The sequence below is a fragment of the Scyliorhinus canicula genome, chromosome 1 (genome assembly GCF_902713615.1).
Source record: "Scyliorhinus canicula chromosome 1, sScyCan1.1, whole genome shotgun sequence".
Lineage (NCBI taxonomy): Eukaryota > Metazoa > Chordata > Chondrichthyes > Carcharhiniformes > Scyliorhinidae > Scyliorhinus > Scyliorhinus canicula.
The window spans coordinates 72,490,214-72,508,704 of record NC_052146.1 but is presented as its reverse complement, the minus strand read 5'-3'; the positions used below and the strand labels follow the sequence as shown (position 1 = coordinate 72,508,704).

The 18,491-nt window shown below is 49.0% G+C and overlaps 1 protein-coding gene across 1 annotated transcript in view; it reads left to right on the top strand.

The window, feature by feature from the left end:
* Window positions 1–16,675: 16,675 nt before the first annotated feature.
* mapk1 (mitogen-activated protein kinase 1) overlaps window positions 16,676–18,491 on the top strand; it is a 292,687-nt gene continuing 290,871 nt past the window's right edge. The window contains exon 1 of the mRNA XM_038793174.1: window positions 16,676–16,871. Coding sequence (XP_038649102.1) covers window positions 16,744–16,871 — 128 coding nt within the window. The 5' untranslated portion in view covers window positions 16,676–16,743. The remainder of the gene's footprint in view (window positions 16,872–18,491) is intronic.

The following is an 18,491-nucleotide window of genomic DNA, read 5'->3' as shown; positions in this document are numbered from 1 at the left end:
ATGCTTGACCATGACAGTCATTCATGGAAATTTTGTCTTCTTCCAATTTTTCCTGAATTTTATTTACCAGGCTGACTGCATCTTTCTTGTTGACTTGAAAAAATCCCAGAAATGTCTCCTTTATTTCTACTTTTCTTTTTTCATCAATATGAACGTAACGCAGAATTTCAGAAACCTGATCTTCATGGGCAATATCTGGAGTTGAATCCAGCATTATGCTAAAATATTTTGCATCCTTAATTTCGGGAATTATATTTTTCTTGACAGTTTCACCAAGAAGATTGATTATTTTGTTTTGAATTCTGTTGGACAAGTAGGTGACACTTTTTGGTTTCTCTTTCCCTCTCTGCAAGTGTTTTGCTAAGATGTCATCATATTTGGCCAAAAGTCTGATTGTTGCTAGAATGTTTCCTGTATTTTCAGTGACTGTCTCCCCTGGCTCTGATAACCCAGATATTACTTCTCCTCGATGTCCACGATAGGCCAGATTCTGTTTTGCCAGAAAAGATATAACCTCGACAATCCATTCAGTTATAGCTTTCCATCTTTTCTTTTCAGCAGACATTTGCTGTTGAAGTTCAGCATCTATCGTAGTTGAATGATGGAGTCGAACTACGAGGTTCAGGTATTCCCTCATGTGAGCTCTATGAGAAGGGCTTTTCTCATGGTCAGGTATTCTTGGATTTAATTTTCTCCAAGTGGAGAAACCGTCTTCCTTTCCAAAGTTTGACACAGACGACAAATGCTCCTTTGAAAACAAAAAGCAAACAAAACAATAGCATGCTTTCCGATATGGAGAGTATAACAACCATTTTCTCTCCACAATTTCTCCGTTTGTGGAAACTTTATCAAACCACTGTTTGGAAAATGATCTCCCATCCTTCTCAGCAAATGGACCACTTTTATTCTGATATCTTTCAGGGCCATGTTGTAATATTGTCATCTTCAAATGATCTGGAATCGGTTTCTTCAAACAGCCAAAATAGCTTCTTTGCAAAAATATGCTAAAATCTTCTTTATTTTCTTCACATGGATCATCATCCTGACAATGAGACTGAGGAGAGAGAGTATTATGTTCTGACCGAGCTGAATCCGTATCAGAAAAATCCTTCTCTGCACCCACATCATCTTTTACTTCTCCAGGTTCTCATACTTCTTCTTTACTTCTTTTTATCCATGCATCTAATGCCCCTCTTTGATGGGACTCTTCTTCGACTCTGGCCCTCTTTTTTTTCCTGTTCTGTGCTCCACTCGGTTGTACACGAAATACTCGTAACATTTCATTTTCTAGCTCAAAAACCGTAAGATGCATGAGAAAATGGGAAGAAAATGGTAAACAATCGGTCAGTTGCAGACGGATAAACCATATTTCATTTCTTTGTTCCTTCGTATCAAATTATTTCACACTGATTCTCCACTGATAATTTTGTGCAATTTATATCATAGACTTGCAAATTAGTGGTATCTGTATTCGAATATTAGCATGTTAAGGAATAAATGTCTCCTATTCCGAGATTAAATGCCATAGCAGTCCTCTGATCATCCAGGCTTCACTCTTACTACATCCCACGTAAATATTTCATTAAATATCACCAAAAAACCTATAAAAAACGTAGTTGCACCCGTTCTAGAGCTATTCACTGACCTCTTTATCTTTGCCATCTCTAAGGTATAGGACGGCTGCCTGAGGTTAAATTGCGCTGTAAGTTAGTCAATTTCCACTTAGCGCTGGGATTCTAGGGATATTGTTCTCTTCTTCAGTCATTTTGCTTTGCAGCAATGGGTGAGATGTTATGTCTCAAAAGTTGTGCCTCCCTCCTCTGCAACCCCCATGGAGAAGGATAAGAGCAGCAACGTCATGGAAATACTGTTATGACCCTTGTGGAAACAACTACAAACAACCCAACTAAGACCAATATACAAGACTTCACTTTTATATTAGCAATCACACCAAAATCAACGTAAATTAAACATGAATTAACAGGAAAATTGCAATAATATGACCGATAAATTACACATAGCAGATACAAAGACATATCTCACACATTTCAGTCAGCTCATTCAGCACGTATCGCTTTCATTTCAGCCACAATATCCTTCAAAACGTTGAACTTCTTCAAATCAAATTCCATCTTCATTTCTCTAAAGCTTTAGCACCAAGTCTCATCAAACACCGGCATTACTTCACCCAATTTCCACAAATATAATTTTCACAGTCAACACATTTCCAGATCCCTTCTTCTTCACAAAACCCTGGTCATGTGGGGCCTGTTTTTGCACTATGCCAGTGCATAAAGGGTCCCCAAAACCAGATATAAAAGCTCTGTTCAAGATCCGAGCTCCAGCAGCTTGCAGTCAAGTCTCTGAGAATCTCCCATTTATAGGACCCTGGGCTTTAAGTATAAAGGGTAAGAGGGCAAAAGTTAAGAGGCCATGATGAATCTTTATAAAATACTGGTTCTGTCCCAAATGGGTGCCCCTGGCCCAAATGTCAAATTCTGAGCACGACAGTTTAGTAAGTTGACAGCTACAGAGAGGGTGCAGAGAAGAGTTTTAAAATAGATCAAAAGATAAAGATAAAGAATAAATAAAACTCACCCATGGTGGCATTGCCGTCGATTTTGGAGAATTTGCGCCCTTTCTGTTCCCTCTCCAGCCGCCGAGTGCAAAGCCGCCTCTTCACCAGCGGCGACTGCAGTGCGCGGGCTCGCTCCACCCGACCGCGGTGCGCAGGCGCGCTCCACCCGACCGCGGTGCGCAGGCGCGCTCCACCCGACCGCGGTGCGCAGGCGCGCTCCACCCAACCGCGGTGCGCAGGCGCGCTCCGGCCGACCGCGGTGCGCAGGCGCGCTCCGGCCGACCGCGGTGCGCAGGCGCGCTCCGGCCGACCGCGGTGCGCAGGCGCGATCCATGCTCTGCACGCCACTGCCCCCATCCAATGGCTGCCCGGGGCCAGCGCACCGTCGGCCCCCCCCCCCTCTGCACGCCGCTGCTGCCTTGCACCCTATACAGCCAAAAGTACCTTGCGCTTAGTATGTTGGTGCGTACACATCCCTGTACAACAGTCTAATCCGTGAGATGAACCTAAGTCAAGAGCTAAACTGCCCCAGCGTCTCAAAGATTCACACATTCCATCCAATCAAATGCCTTCTCCCCATCCATGGAGATTAGTACCTCTGGCTCGGCACCCAAGAGCGACATCACCACATTCAGCTGACAATTGGCGCTCCTTAACAAACCCCATCTGAGCTTCAAAATTAAACCCGGCAGGCATCCCCTCCAAATGAGTTGCCAGCATCTTCGCCAACAGCTTTCTGTCAGCATTCATCGGACATATGGGCCAATATGACCCACACTCCTCGGAATCTTTATCCTTCTTCAAGATTAAGGAAATGGAAGCCTCTGCCAGTGTGGCCGACAGTAACCCCCCCCCTCTCCTGGGACAGTGAATCGTTATACATGTCCAGCAGATGTGGCCCCAGTTCCGTCGCAAAAAATTTGTAAAATTCCACTGGCAATCTGTCGGCCTGGTTCCTTCCTCGACTGCTTAGAATAAATGCACTTCAGAATTTCCTCCAGTCACCGGAAAGTCCAATCCATCCAAGGACTCATGGCAGACTGGTACTGAAGGTGAAGTCACACGGGATGAGAGGTGAGCTGGCAAGATGGATACAGAACTGGCTCGGTCATAGAAGACAGAGGGTAGTGGTGGAAGGGTGGTTTTCTGATTGGAGGGCCGTGACTAGTGGTGTTCCACAGGGATCAGTGCTGCAACCTTTGCAGTTTGTAATATATATAAATGATCTGGAGGAAAATGCAACTGATCTGATTAGCAAGTTTGCAGGCGACGAGGCAGCACGGTGCTGCAGTGGGTTAGCACTGCGGCCTCATGGAGCTGAGGTCCCAAGTTCGATCCTGGCTCTGGGTCACTGTCCATGTGGAGTTTGCACATTCTTCCTGTGTTTCGCCCCCACAACTCAAAAATGTGCAAGGTAGGTGGATTGGACATGCTAAATTGCCCCTTAAGTGGAAAAAATTAATTGGGTATTGTAAATTTATTTTTAAAAAGTTTGCAGATGACACAGAGGTTGGTGGAATTGTGGATAGTGATGAGGACTGTCAGTGGATACAGCAGGGGCTGGTTTAGCACAGTGGGCTAAACAGCTGGCTTGTAATGCCGAACAATGCCAGCGGGGCAAGTTCAATTCCCGAACAGGTGCTGGAATGTGGCGACTACTGGCTTTTCACAGTAACTTCATTCAAGCCTATTTGTGACAATAAGCGATTATTATTATTATAATTAGGAAAAATATCGGTTGGAGACTTGGGCGGAGATATGGCAGATGGAGTTTAATCCAGACAAATGTGAGGTAATGCATTTTGAAAGGTCAAATGCAGGTGGGAAATATACAGTCAATGGCAGAACCCTTAAGAGTATTGGCAGGCAGAGAGATCTTGGTGTACATGTCCACAGGTCACTCAAAGTGGCAACGCAGGTGGAGAAGGTAGCATACACATTGTTTGCCTTCATCGGCTGGGGCATCGAGTATAAAAATTGGCAAGTCACGCTGCACCTTAGTGTGACCACACTTGGAATATAGTGTTCAATTCTGGTTGTCACACTACCAGAAGGATGTGGATCACAGAATTTACAGTGTAGAAGGAGGCCATTTGGCCCATCGAGTCTGCACTGGCCCTTACAAAGAGCATCCTACTGAAACCCACCTATCTACCCTATCCCCATAACCCCCACTTAACATTTTTTGGACACTAAGGGCAATTTAGCATGGCCAATCCACCTAACCCGCACATCTTTGGACTGTGGGAGGGAACCGGACCACCCGGAGGAAACCCACACAGACACGGGGAGAACATGCAGACTCCGCACAGACAGTGACCCAGCCAGGAATTGAACCTGAGACCCTGGAGCGGTGGAGCAACTGTGCTAACCACTATGCTACCGTGCTTCCCACAGACCTGGCTCAGTCACAGAAGACAAAGGGTAGCGGTGGAAAGGTGCTTTTCTGAATGGAGGGCTGTGACTAGTGGTGTTGCCACTAGTGTTGGCCCACCTTACTAGTAGTAAGGTGGAGGCTTTGGAGAAGGTACACAAGAGGTTTACCAGGATGTTGCCTGGTATGGAGGGCATTAGCTATGAGGAGAGGTTGGATAATCTCAGTTTGTTCTCATTGGAATGATGGAGGTTGAGGGGCGACCTCATAGAAATCTACAAAATGATGAGGGGCACAGACAGAGTGGATAGTCAGAAGCTTTTTCCCAGGGTCAAAGAGTCAAGGGCAGCACGGTAGCATGGTGATTAGCATAAATGCTTCACAGCTCCAGGATCCCAGGTTCGGTTCCCGGCTGGGTCACTGTCTGTGCGGAGTCTGCACGTCCTCCCCGTGTGTGCGTGGGTTTCCTCCGGGTGCTCCGGTTTCCTCCCACAGTCCAAAGATGTGCGGGTTAGGTAGATTGGCCATGCTAAATTGCCTGTAGTGTCCTTAAAAGTAAGGTTAAGGGGGGGGGGGGGGTTGTTGGGTTACGGGTATAGGGTGGATACGTGGGTTTGAGTAGGGTGATCATGGCTCGGCACAACATCGAGGGCCGAAGGGCCTGTTCTGTGCTGTACTGTTCTATGTTCTATGTTCAATTACTAGGGGACATAGGTTTAAGATGCGAGGAGCAATATCTAGAGGAGATGTGCGAGGGAAGATTTTCACACAGAGGGTAGTGGGTGCCTGTAATTCGCTGCCGGAGGAGGTGGTGGAAGCAGGGTCGATAGTCACATTTTTTTTTTTTTTTTTTTATAAATTTAGATTAGCCAATTATTTTTTCCAATTAAGGGACAATTTAGCGTGGCCAATCCACCTACTCATTTTTGGGTTGTGGGGGCGAAACCCACGCAGACACGGGGAGAATGTGCAAACTCCACACGGACAGTGACCCAGAGCCGGGATCGAACCTGGGACCTCGGCGCCATGAGGCGGTTGTGCTAACCACTAGGCCACCGTGCTGCCCCTACGATAGTCACATTTAAGAGGCGTCCTGACAAATAAATGAATAGGATGGGAATAGAGGGATACGGACCCTGGAAGTGTAGACGGTTTTAGTTTAGGTGGCAGTATGGTCGGCGCAGGCTTGAAGGGCCAAAGGGCCTGTTCCTGTGCTGTACTTTTCTTTGTTCTTGTTCTTTGCATTCTGTTTTCCCTTTTTAACTTCAATTCTGGATGCACTTGAACATTATACCCTGGATTCCCATTTGTTTTAATTTAACTTTTGTTCTTTCAAATTGGACCATGTCAAAGCCCTTCTTGTAAAGCCCAGTAAACTCTCAATGGGTATCCGTTTGTGATAAAAACCACCTTTTTGCCCTGCACTAACTTGGAAAATTTCTGCATTCTAGGTGAGACTGTTTTTCTAGTAACCAGGGTTAAGCTTAATGGCTCTGCTAATCTTCAAGATAGCAACTTGAATCTGGATAAGGAAAGCAGGCCAAAATTATTAGTGCGGCAGTTTGATAGATAATGGAGATTTTCTGCAGAAGTCCAACATTTTTGGGCCTTGGAAGGTTGAGTCCCAGATGGTATTTGTCAAAACTCGCCGGCATGCATGTTTACTGTTTTTGATTCCCAGCTGATGGAATCTGTCATTGGAAAGCAGGAATTGTTTAAGAGCTCTGTGTTCAGCTCATTGCATTATCTGAAATCAACATAGAATCCCAACAGTGCAGAAGAAGGCCATTCGGGCTATTGAGTCTGCACTGACCCTCCGAAAGAGCACCCTATCGAGGGACACACCCCATCCCCATAACCCCACCTAACCTTTGGACATTAAGTGGCAGTTTAACACAGCCAGATCCACCTAATCTGCACATCTTTGGACTGTGGGAGGAAATTGGACAGCGACCCGGGTCCGGGATCGAACCCAGGTCCTCGGCACTGTGAGGCAGCAGTGCTAACCACTGCGCCACCGTGCTGCCTTAAGGGGCTTGGTGTTCTGCCTGCGACATGTGGTCAATCATGAATGCTGACAAAATCCCTGATAAATACATCTGCGGGAAGTGTATCCAACCGGACTTGCTGACTGAACGAATGGATCAGTTTGAGCAGCAGCTAGACGTACTAAGAAGCAACCAAATGGCGGAAAGCGTCATAGATAGAAGTTATAGAGACGTGGTCACACTCAAGGTACAGGAGGAAAGATGGGTGATTGTTAGATGTGGCAGGCAGTCAGTGCAGGGGTCCCCTGTGGCTGAGCCTGGCACGCATTGTGGACGCGTTCACTCTACTCAACGCGTCCATCCAAAGACCATCCTCCAACTTTCCACCTAACTCCTCTTCCCATTTGTGTTTCAGCTCCTCCGTCCGCGTTTCCTCTGACCCCCATAAGTTCCTTATAAAGTCCGAAATCCTCCCATCTCCCACCCACACTCTGGAAACTACCTTATCCTGTGTCCCCCTTGGTGGTAGAGACGGGAAGGTTGAGACCTGCCTGTGTAGGACGTCTCACGCCTGCAGGTACCTAAATTCATTCCCTCCCACCAATTCAAATTTCTCCCCCAACTCCCTCAGGCTGGGAAAGCTCCCCTCTATGATCATATCGCCCATCCTCTCAATCCCTGCTGTCTGCCACCTCTGGAACCCTCCATCTAACCTCCCCGGGGCAAACCGGTGATTCTTGCAAATTGGAGACCAGACCGATGCTCCCTCTGCTCCCACATGTCTCCTCCATTGCCCCCAGACTCTTAGGGCCGTGACCACCACGGGGCTGGTGGAGTTGTGTGCCAGCAGGAACGGCAGAGGCGCCGTTACCAATGCCCTCAGACTAGTGCCCTTACAAGATGCCACCTATACTCGCTCCACACCGACCCCCGCCCACCACCCACCTCCTAATCATGGCTATATTTGCCAGTAATAATTACTAAAGTCCGGGAGTGCCAGCCCGCCCTCTCCCAGGCTGCGCTCCAGCATCCCCTCTTTCATTCACGGGGTCTTACCCGCCCATACAAAGCCCGAGATCACCTTGTTGACCCGTTTAAAAAGGACCGAGGAATAAAGATGGGAGACACTGAAACTCAAATAGGAATCTCGGGAGAACCGTCATTTCATTGTCTGTACCCTCCCAACCGTGACAACGGGAACACGTCCCACCTCCGAAAATGCTCCTTCATTTGGTCTACTAGTTGGGCCAGATTAAGCTTGTGTAGCAGTTCCCATTCCTGCGCCACCTGGATGCCTAGGTACCGGAAACCTCCCCCTACCACTCTAAACAGCAGCTCCCCCAATCACCTCTCTTGCCCCCTTGCCTGGATCGGGAACATCTCACTTTTCCCCATGTTCAATTTATACCCCGAAAACCAGCCAAAATCCCCCAGAATCCCCATAATTTCTTCCATCCCTTCCAATGGGTCTGACCCATATAAGAGCAGATTGTCCGTGTATAGCGAGACTGTGTGTTCCACAACCTCCCCGCCCCCGGGACCAGTCCCTTCCAGCCCTTTGAGGCTCTCAACACAATTGCCAGCGGTTCTACGGCCAGTGCGAACAACAGCGGGGAAACTTCCCCCATGTCGTTGACTTCCAGATAGTTCTGGATACATTTCGTCAGCCGCCCACACACCTCCTCATCTGCTAAAAGTTCCACGTCCAGCCTCCAGCGCAGGCGCTGGCTACTCTCTTTGCTCACCTGTAGGTCAACCCAGTGCGGGGCATGATCCGAGATATCGTGATCGCTGAGTACTCAGTGTCCACTACCCCTGTCAGTAGAGCCCTGCACCGGTGCAGCCAAAAATAGCCTGATGTCAGCCTGTTCATCCGAACACTTGCCACGGGCACCTGATACAGCAGCCTGACCCAGTCAATGAAGTCCCGCTCAAATCCAAACCGTCCCAATACCTCCCACAGATAATCCCATTCCACCCCGTCAAATGGCTTCTCTGCGTCCACTACCTCTACGTCCCTACCCTCTGGGGGCACCATGATAACATTCAAAAGCTTTCTTACGTTGGCTGCCAACTGCCTCCCCTTAACAAATCCCGTCTGTGCTGTACAAGGCCCCGATGGCGAGTGTAGCGACAAATGGGAGGAGGTCCGAGTACTTCAGGCTCCACCGTGGGACGAGGCAGGGGTGCCCCCTGTCCCCCTTGCTTTTTGCGTTGGCAATTGAGCCTCTTGCCATGGCTCTCAGGGAGTCGGGGAGGTGGAGGGGTTTGGTGCGAGGTGGGGAGGAGCACCGAGTGTCGCTGTATGTAGCAGACCCGGTGGGGGGAATGATGGAGGTGATGGAGATTCTTGCTGAGTTTGGGAGTTTCTCAGGCTATAAATTGAACCTGGGCAAGAGTGAGCTGTTTGTAGTACATCAGGGGGATCAGGAGGAGGGGGTTGGTAGGCTCCCGCTAAAGAGGGCAGTGAGGAGTTTTAGGTACCCGAGGGTTCAGGTGGATAGGAGTTGGGGGTCTCTGCACAAGCTTAATTTTACTAGGTTGGTGGAGCAGATGGAGGAGGAGTTTAAAAGGTGGGACATGCTGCCGCTGTCGTTGGCGGGTAGAGTACAGTCCGTTAAAATGACGGTGCTCCCGAGGTTTTTGTTTTTGTTTCAGTGCCTCTCATTTTTTCATTCCGAGGGCCTTCTTTAGGAGGGTGAACAGCAGCATTCTGGGATTTGTTTGGGCACACGGGACTCCGAGGGTGAGGAGGATCTTTTTGGAGCGGGGCAGGGATAGAGGGGGGCTGGCGCTGCCCAACCTCTCTGGGTATTACTGGGCGGCTAATGTCTTGATGGTACGCAAGTGGGTAATGGATGGGGAGGGGGCAGCATGGAAACGGCTGGAGATGGCGTCCTGTGAAGGCACGAGCCTGAAGGCACTGGTAATGGCTCCGTTGCCGCTCCCTCCAAAGAGGTACACTACGAGCCCGGTGGTGGAGGCTACCCTCAAAATTTGGGGGCAGTGGAGGCGATACAGGGGGGAAGTGGAGGGCTCTGTGGAGACCCCGCTGCGGGGGAACCACCGGTTTGTCCCAGGGAACATTGATGGCGGGTTCCTGGGGTGGCACAGGGCGGGCATTAGGAAGTTGGGAGACCTGTTCATTGACGGGAGGTTTGCGAGCCTGAGTGAACTGGAGGAGAAGTTTGAGCTCCCCCCGGGGAATATGTTTAGGTACCTTCCGGTCAAGGCGTTTGCTAGGCGGCAGGTGGAGGGGTTCCCTCCGCTGCCCCCGTGGGGTGTAAGGGATAGGGTGCTTTCGGGGGTGTGGGTCGGGGACGGGAAGGTGTCTGACATCTACCAGGTGATGCAGGAGGTGGAGGAGGCGTCGGTAGAGGAGCTGAAGGCTAAGTGGTAAGTGGAGCTGGGGGAGCAGATTGAGGAGGGGACATGGGCGAACACCCTGGAGAGGGTGAACTCCTCCTCTTCATGTGCGAAGCTTAGCCTCATCCAGTTCAAGGTACTGCACAGGGCTCATATGTCCGGGACGAGGATGAGCAAGTTTTTTGGGGGTGAGGACAGGTGCATTAGGTGTTCGGGGAGCCCAGCGAACCATGCCCATATGTTTTGGGCATGCCCGGCACTGGGGGAATTCTGGCAGGGGGTTGGCGAGGACGATGTCGAGGGTGGTAGGGTCCAGGGCCAAGCTAGGCTGGGGACTCGCGATATTTGGGGTTGGGGTGGAGCCGGGAGTGCAGGAGGCGAAAGAGGCCAATTTTTTGGCCTTTGCGTCCCTAGTAGCCCGGCGGAGGATCTTGCTGCAGTGGAAAGATGCGAGACCTCCAAGCGTGGAGACCTGGATCAATGACATGGCGGGATTCATTAAGCTGGAGAGGATCAAATTCGCCCTGAGGGGGTCGGTACAAGGGTTCTTTAGGAGGTGGCAGCCTTTCCTCGACTTTCTGGCTCAAAGATAAGGAACTAGATCAGCAGCAGCAGCAACCCGGGGGGGAGGGGGGAAAGGTGGGGGGGGGTGCCTCAGGGGGGTATTGTTTAAGTTAATTTGTTTATTGTTAATTTATTTTGTTGTTTATTGGGTTGGGGGGTGGGGGGGTTCGTCACATGCGTTGTTACGGGTGCCGGGGGGTGTTTATTATTGGTATTATTATTATTATTATTATTGTTCTTTTGCTATATATTTTTCAAAAAATTCCAATAAAAATTATTTAAAAAAAAAACAATTGCAGTACTCAATCCTTGAGGCCAAGATCTTAGCCAACAATTTGGTGTCTACATTTAGTAGGGAGATCAGTCTGAGGACCCGCATAGCTCCGGGTCCTTATCCCGCTGAAGGATCAATGAGATAGTGGCCTGTGACATCGTCGGGGGCAGCCCCCTCTCTCCCTTGTCAGCAGTGGCCCCAGTATCCCAGAGAATGTTTTGTAAAACTCCACGGGGTACCCATCCGGTCCCGGGGCTTTACCCGACTGCAGGGCCTTCAGCCCATCTGCTATCTCTTCCAACCCAATCGGGGCCCCCAGCCCTTCTACCAAGTCTTCATCAACCTTCGGGAACTTCAGCTCCCCTAAAAATTGCCTCCTCCCCTCTGGCCCAGCTGCAGGTTCCGACTCGTACAGCCTGCTGTAGAATTTCTCGAACGCCTTATTGGCCCCAGCTGAATCTCCAACTAGGTTCCCATCCCTGTCCCTTACTTTCCCAATCTCCCTGGCCACCTCCTGCTTTCTAAGCTGCTGTGCAAGCATTCTCCTGGCCTTCTCCCCATATTCATAGATCGCCCCCCTCACCTTCCTCAGCTGCTCTACCGCCTTCCCTGTAGTTAACAAGCCAAACTCTGCCTGTAGCCTCCGTCATTCCCGTAGAAGCCCTGTCTCTGGGGTCTCTGCATACCTCATACTCATGTAGTATTTCCTTTATCAGTCGGTCTGTCTCTGCTCCATCTGCCTGTGGGCCCGTAACACCCGATATCAGCACCCTCTAACCACCGCCTTCAGCACCTCCTAGACCACCGCAGCCGAAACTTCCCCCATGTCGTTGACTTCCAGATAGTTCTGGATACATTTCGTCAGATGCCCACACACCTCCTCATCTGCTAAAAGTTCCACGTCCAGCCTCCAGCACAGGCGCTGGCTACTCTCTTTGCTCACCTGTAGGTCAACCCAGTGCGGGGCATGATCCGAGATATCGTGATTGCTGAGTACTCAGTGTCCACTACCCCTGTCAGTAGAGCCCTACTCAGGATAAAAAAGTAAATCCGGGAGTACACTTTATGCATGTGCGAGTAGAAGGAATACTCCTTCACACTCGGCCGCCCAAATCTCCATGGGTCCACCACCCCCATCTGCTCCATAAACCCCTTTAGCTCCTTTGCCATTGCTGGCACCCTGCCTGTCCTTGAGCTAGATTGGTCTAGCCCTGGGTTAATGACTGTGTTAAAGTCCCCCCCATCCATAACCAGCTTATGTGAATCCAGGTCCGGGATCCTTCCCAACATCCTCCTTATGAACTCGACATCATCCCAATTCAGCACATACACATTCACGAGTACCACCGGCAGCCCCTCAAGCTTGCCACTGACCATTATGTATCGACTCCCCACATCTGCAACTATTCTTCCCGCTTCGAATGACACTTGCTTATTAATCAGGATCGCGACCTGATCTTAGAGTCCAGCCCCAAGTGGAAAACATGCCCGACCCATCCCTTCCTTAGTCTGATCTGGTCAGTTACTCTAAGGTGCTTCTCCTGCAACATTGCAAAGTCCGCCTTCAGTCCCCTCAAATGTGCGAACACGGCCCATTTAGCCCTCTTTTGTTCCATGTGATCAGCCTGGGTCGGGTGCTTCTCATCTCCCCCTCTGCCCATCAGCCATCACCTTTCTTGGGCCAGTCTCCAGCCTGCGCCCCATGCATCCACAGACCCACCCCCCGGCAGCCTCTGTTTCCGACTTCCCTATTGTTCCACAGCAAAAGTCCCTCCCCTGTCAGCAGAACATTTCCTCCTCCTCCCCCCCCTAGTAACAGCATCATACACACAGCCCCCTCCAACAAGCATACCATCTGCTCACCCCCCCCCCCCCCCCCCCCCCCATTGCGTTTCCGTGAGCTAGCCTTCCCAACTAGCTTGCTGGCCCCCGCTCATGGCGCCAGACATTTTTCCATCTATTGTTCCCTCCCCCGGCTCGGACACACATATACAAACGTAAACAATCCCAACCCAATTGCCCAAAAGAGACACGCAAAGAAAATCAAAAAGAAGATCAAACATCAAACATCTAACATTCACACCTCCATCCCCCACCAGTGCAAATGCAAATTTAAACTCAAGCAGCTCGTCCGCAGACCCCAACTCAATACAAAAGGCTTTACAAGTAACATCCAAAGACAAAAACTTTTATTTTTTTTTAAATTAACTGAAAAGAGAGAAAAACAAAAAAAAACACATGAGCACTGCAGCAAAGTTCAGTCCAAACACCTCAGTCCGATACCAGCCCTTTCCTTCTTGCGAAGTCCATCGCTTCCTCGGGCGACTCGAAATAAAAATGTTGCTCTTCGTGCGTAACCCAAAGACGGGTTGGGTACAGTAGTCCAATCTTTACCTTCTTATTATACAGCGTCTATTTTATCTGGTTGAACCCTGATCTTCTCCTGGCCTCGTCCACGCTCAGATCCTGATATATACGCAGGACACTTCTCCCATTTGCAGCTCCGCGTTTGCCTGGCTCACTGTAGAATGCTCTCGTTGTCCAGGTACCTGTGGAATATCACCACCATTGCTCTGGGGGGGGGGGGGGGGGGGTGTTACCCACATGCGGCTTCCTCGCTAGCGCTCTATGCACCCTGTCCAGCTCCAAGGGTCGGGAGAACCTCCACTCCCCAAGTAACTTCTCAAACATAGCCACTATGTCTGCCCTTGCGTCCGTTCCTTCGGATCCCTCCGGGAGACTCACGATTCTCAGGTTCTGCCGGTGGGACCTATTCTCTAGATCCTCCACCTTCACCTGGAGCCTTTTCTGGTGGTCTCTCAACATTCCCACCTCCAACTCCACTGCAGCTTGGTGCTCCTCCTGTTCAGTCAATGCCAATAGGGCTGGTTTAGCACAGGGCTAAAGAGCTGGCTTTTAAAGCACCCAAGGCAGGCCAGCTGCACAGTTCAATTCCTGTACCAGCCTCCCCGAACAGGCGCCAGAGTGTGGCGACTAGGGGCTTTTCACAGTAACTTCATTTGAAGCCTACTTGTGACAATAAGCGATTTTCATTTCATTTCATTTTTCCACTTTCTGGATCGCCCGATCTTGAGCATCCAGTCTGAGTTCCAGTCGCGCAATCGAATCCTTAATCGGGTCCAAGCATTCCTGTTTCTGCTTGGCGAAGCCCTCCTGTATAAACTGCATCAACTGCTCCATCGACCGCTGAGTCGTCAAGCCAGAACTCCGGTCCTCTGCCATGCTTTCTCCTGTTGCAGCCTCGGTCCAACCAAGCCTATTTCTTCCTTTATGAGCATTCCTGGTCCACTTCTCCATGCACTGATATAAGATTCCTCTTCACAATTGCGTCCAACACAATTTTCCACTTCAGATCTGACAAAAAATCAGGGAAAAAGGTCCAAAGTTCCAACCCGAATGGGAGCCACCAAATGTGACCTACTCCTTCATAGCAGCCACCGAAAGTCCATATTTGCATCATCTTTGACGACAGGGAGGTTCCAGAGGACTGCAGAATAGCTAATGTTGTTCCTTTGTTTAAGAAGGGAAGCAGGGATAATCCAGGTAATTATAGGCCAATGAGCCTGATGTCAGTGGAAGCTGTTGGAAAAGATACTGAGGGACAGGATTTATTCACATTTGGATGTGAATGGACTTGTTGGTGATAGGCAACACAGTTTTGTGCGGGGAAGGTCACGTCTTACCAACTTGATAAAAAGTTTTGAGGAGGTGACAAAGTTAATTGATGAAGGAAAGGCTGTAGTTGTCGTCTACATGGACTTTGGTAAGGCTTTTGAACAAGGTCTCTCATGGCAGACTGGTACAAAAGGTAAAGTCACATGGGATTCGGGGCGTGATTGCTCGATGGATAAAGAACTTTCTTGGCAACAGGTGACAGAGTAACAGTGCATGGGAGTTTTTCAGAATGGAGATCTGTAACTAGTGGTGTTCCACAGGGATCAGTGCTGGGACCACTATTGTTTGTAATATATATAAATGATCTGGAGGAAAATGCAGGTGGTCTGATTAGCAGATGACACTAAGATAGGTGGAGTGACAGATAGTGAAGGGGGCTGTCAGAGAATACAGCAGAATATAGATAGATAGGGCAGCACGGTGGCCTAGTGGTTAGCACAACTGCCTCACGGCGCTGAGGTCCCAGGTTCGATCCCGGCTCTGGGTCACTGTCCGTGTGGAGTTTGCACATTCTCCTTGTGTCTGCGTGGGTTTCGCCCCCACAACCCAAAGATGTGCAGAGTAGGTGGATTGGCCACAGTAAATTGCCCCTTAATTGGAAAAATAATTGGGTAATCTAAAAAATTAAAAAAAAAAGAATATAGATAGATGGGAGATTCGGGCAGAGAAATGGCAGATGGAGTTCAATCCTGACAAATGTAAGGTGATGTATTTTGGAAGATCAAATTCAGCTGTAAATTATACAGTAAATTACAGAACCCTTAGGAGCATTGGCATACAGAGGGATCTCGGCGTTCAGGTCCATAGTTCCATGAAAGTGGAAATTCAGGTGGATAAGGTGGTCAAGAAGGCATATGGCATTGAGTACAAGAGTTTGCAGATCATTTACAGTTGTAGATAAGCCACATTTGGAATATTGTGTGCAGTTCTGGTTGCCAGACTAGCAGAAGGATGTAGATGCTTTGGAGAGGGTGCAAAGAAGGTTTACCAGGATTTAGCCTGATCTGGAGGGGTTAGCTCTGAGAGGTTGAATAAACTTGGATTGTTCGTTGGAAAGACGGAGGCTGAGGGGAGACCTGATTGAGATCTACAAAATTACGAAAGGTATAGACAGGGTGAATAGACAAAAAGCTTTTTCCCAGGGTGGAAGACTCAATCGCAAGGGGCACAGGTTTAAGGTGAGAGGGGGTAAGTTTAGGGGAGATGTGCGGGGACAACTTTTCGTGTAGAGAATGGTGGGTGCCTGGAATGCGTTGCCAGTGGAGGTGGTGGAGGCAGGCATGATAGCAACGTTTAAGATGTATTTTGATAGACACATGAACGAGCGGGGATTGGAGGGATACTGAATGTTTGGGCAATAAGTAGTAGGTCTAAATAAGGAATCTGGATCGGCACAAGCTTGGTGGCCTAAGGGCATGTTCCTGTACTGTTCTTTGTTCAACTTTTTAATCATTATACATATATGTATATAGCTGTTTGTGGGATCCTACTGTGCATAAAATGGCTGTTATTTTCCACAGCAGAATCTTGACTGCACTTCTTTGGCTGCAAAGGGTTTCTAGGGCTCCTGAGTCAGGAGACGCGCTATATAAATGCAAGTGTTCACTTCCTCTCTTTTTACTCACTACGTTCCATCACTTGACCTATGTGAGCAAACTCGCCCAACCCGTCAATCACTCGCCCGTCCGCTGAGGCAGGAGCTTGACGGTCAGGTGGTCTATGCTCATCCAATCGAATTGCTGGCAGACGGCTGCTAGTCAGGTGGCTGTCATTATCCAATCAGATGTCTGGCTAGGGAGATGGGTCAGCTGGTTTCCAGTTGACCAATCGCGCTCTTCCCTGTCACGTGTGTCCGCCAGTCCAATAGGCGCCAGCTTTGGTCATTCCGGATGATCTGAGTAAGATGGCGGCCGCGCCGACTCTGCCTCAGTGCGCAATCGGGCCTGAAGTGATCCGTGGCCAGGTGTTCGACACCGGGCCGCGATACACCAACCTCAGCTACATCGGGGAGGGAGCGTATGGCATGGTTTGGTGAGTGCGACTTCCCGGGGCGAGGGCCCAAGCCCGCAGAGGGAATTGGAGGGGGTGGGCGAGGAGGAGGCAGAGATTTGGGGGGAGGCGGCGGCGGAGAACCACAGAGAGAAGGGGGGAATCCAATCTGGGGAGCCGCGGGGAAGAAGACACAACAAGGGAGGTTGTGTGGATTGGGGCGGGAGAGACCACTAAGAGGATATTGGACAGGATGGAGTGATAGGGGAGAAGAGGGTGGGATATTTGGAGGGAAAGAGAAACGACTGGGGGTGGGAAAGAGATTAAGGAGCGGGAGGATGAGGGGGAAAATAGTCAAAAGCGAGGAGCTGAAAAATGCCCAGTGGAAGATGGAAACTTTGGGGAAAGGGGCGTGTGAGAGAGCAGTATTTTCTCTGGGAGATGAGAGAAATTAGGTGAGGATAAAGGTAAAAGAGACTATGCATTAGGTGTAGTAGGGCATTTGAGAATGTAGTAAGTGGGGAGAGGCTTTGAATTAATAGGAAAGTGAAGATTACATTGTGCTGTAAAGTATAAGGTGCTAAATACAGTATTTAAATTGACTGGATCTGAAGTGATCATTTTATAGTTGTGTTTTGGGTTTCTTATTACTGGTATGAATACATGCAAATAATCCGTAGAATATACTGAGTGCAACATTGAGAGATTGAAGAGAGGAGATGCAAAATAATCCTTCCCTTTGGTCAAATGTGACTGTGCTTACATGATTGCATTGGGCTCTCTTTCAGAGGCCTACAGTACTACAGCATTGATGGCCACCAGGAGTGCCTCCCAAAGTCTAGAAAACCACCTGAAGACTTGCCCCCCCCCCCCCCCCCCCCCCCCCCCCCGCGGACCTTATGAAACTTCCTGCTTGCTGCAACAGGCCAGTAGAGTGACTCCTTGCCTGTGCTTGCATAACTGGCACTGTGTAATACGCCCTACAGTGTAAATAATGCAGATTTAACAGTGCTAGCAGTTGCAGCACATGGGTGGGCATATCTGGGGTAATCTAATCAAGTTTAATATTTTACATATCTTTTGAGAAACTCCTGTGACTAGGGCATTTATTTAAATAATTTGTGAATTAGCATCAGTTTTCAACTAGCAACTGTTCTCTCAGACTAGTGATTTTAGCTGAATTGTCATTGCACTGACATTGGCAGCCCTCCATTACTTTGTTTGAGTGGCCATTTTTCATTGAGTCTAGACACTGAGGTTTTCAGGCTGTTTGACTCGTGGACAGTTCAGCCCTGCCCAACCCTGTTACCCAATATCCACACGTACAGTTTACAGCAGGGCTTGCTAGTTGAAGATCAGAAAGGAAAATCCAGGCTGCTTTTGTTTTTCTTAATCTACAGATATTAAAATCAACTGGAAGCATCCCAGCTGAGTTCAGCTAATATTTTTAATTGAACCGGCTGCTATGTGGCTTGATATAAAAAAAGTGTACTTACATGCTGTTCCAAGAAGGAAGCCCCCCTCTTTTAAAAAAAAAAGTCAGAAATTGTGTGTGGTGTAAGATTTTTGTTTGTTATCTCCGCAAAGCTTTCCCACAAAGATATTTTAAATGCTATTTGAGGCTGGTTTTTGTATCCCAGAACTGGTGTCTCATTTCCTGAA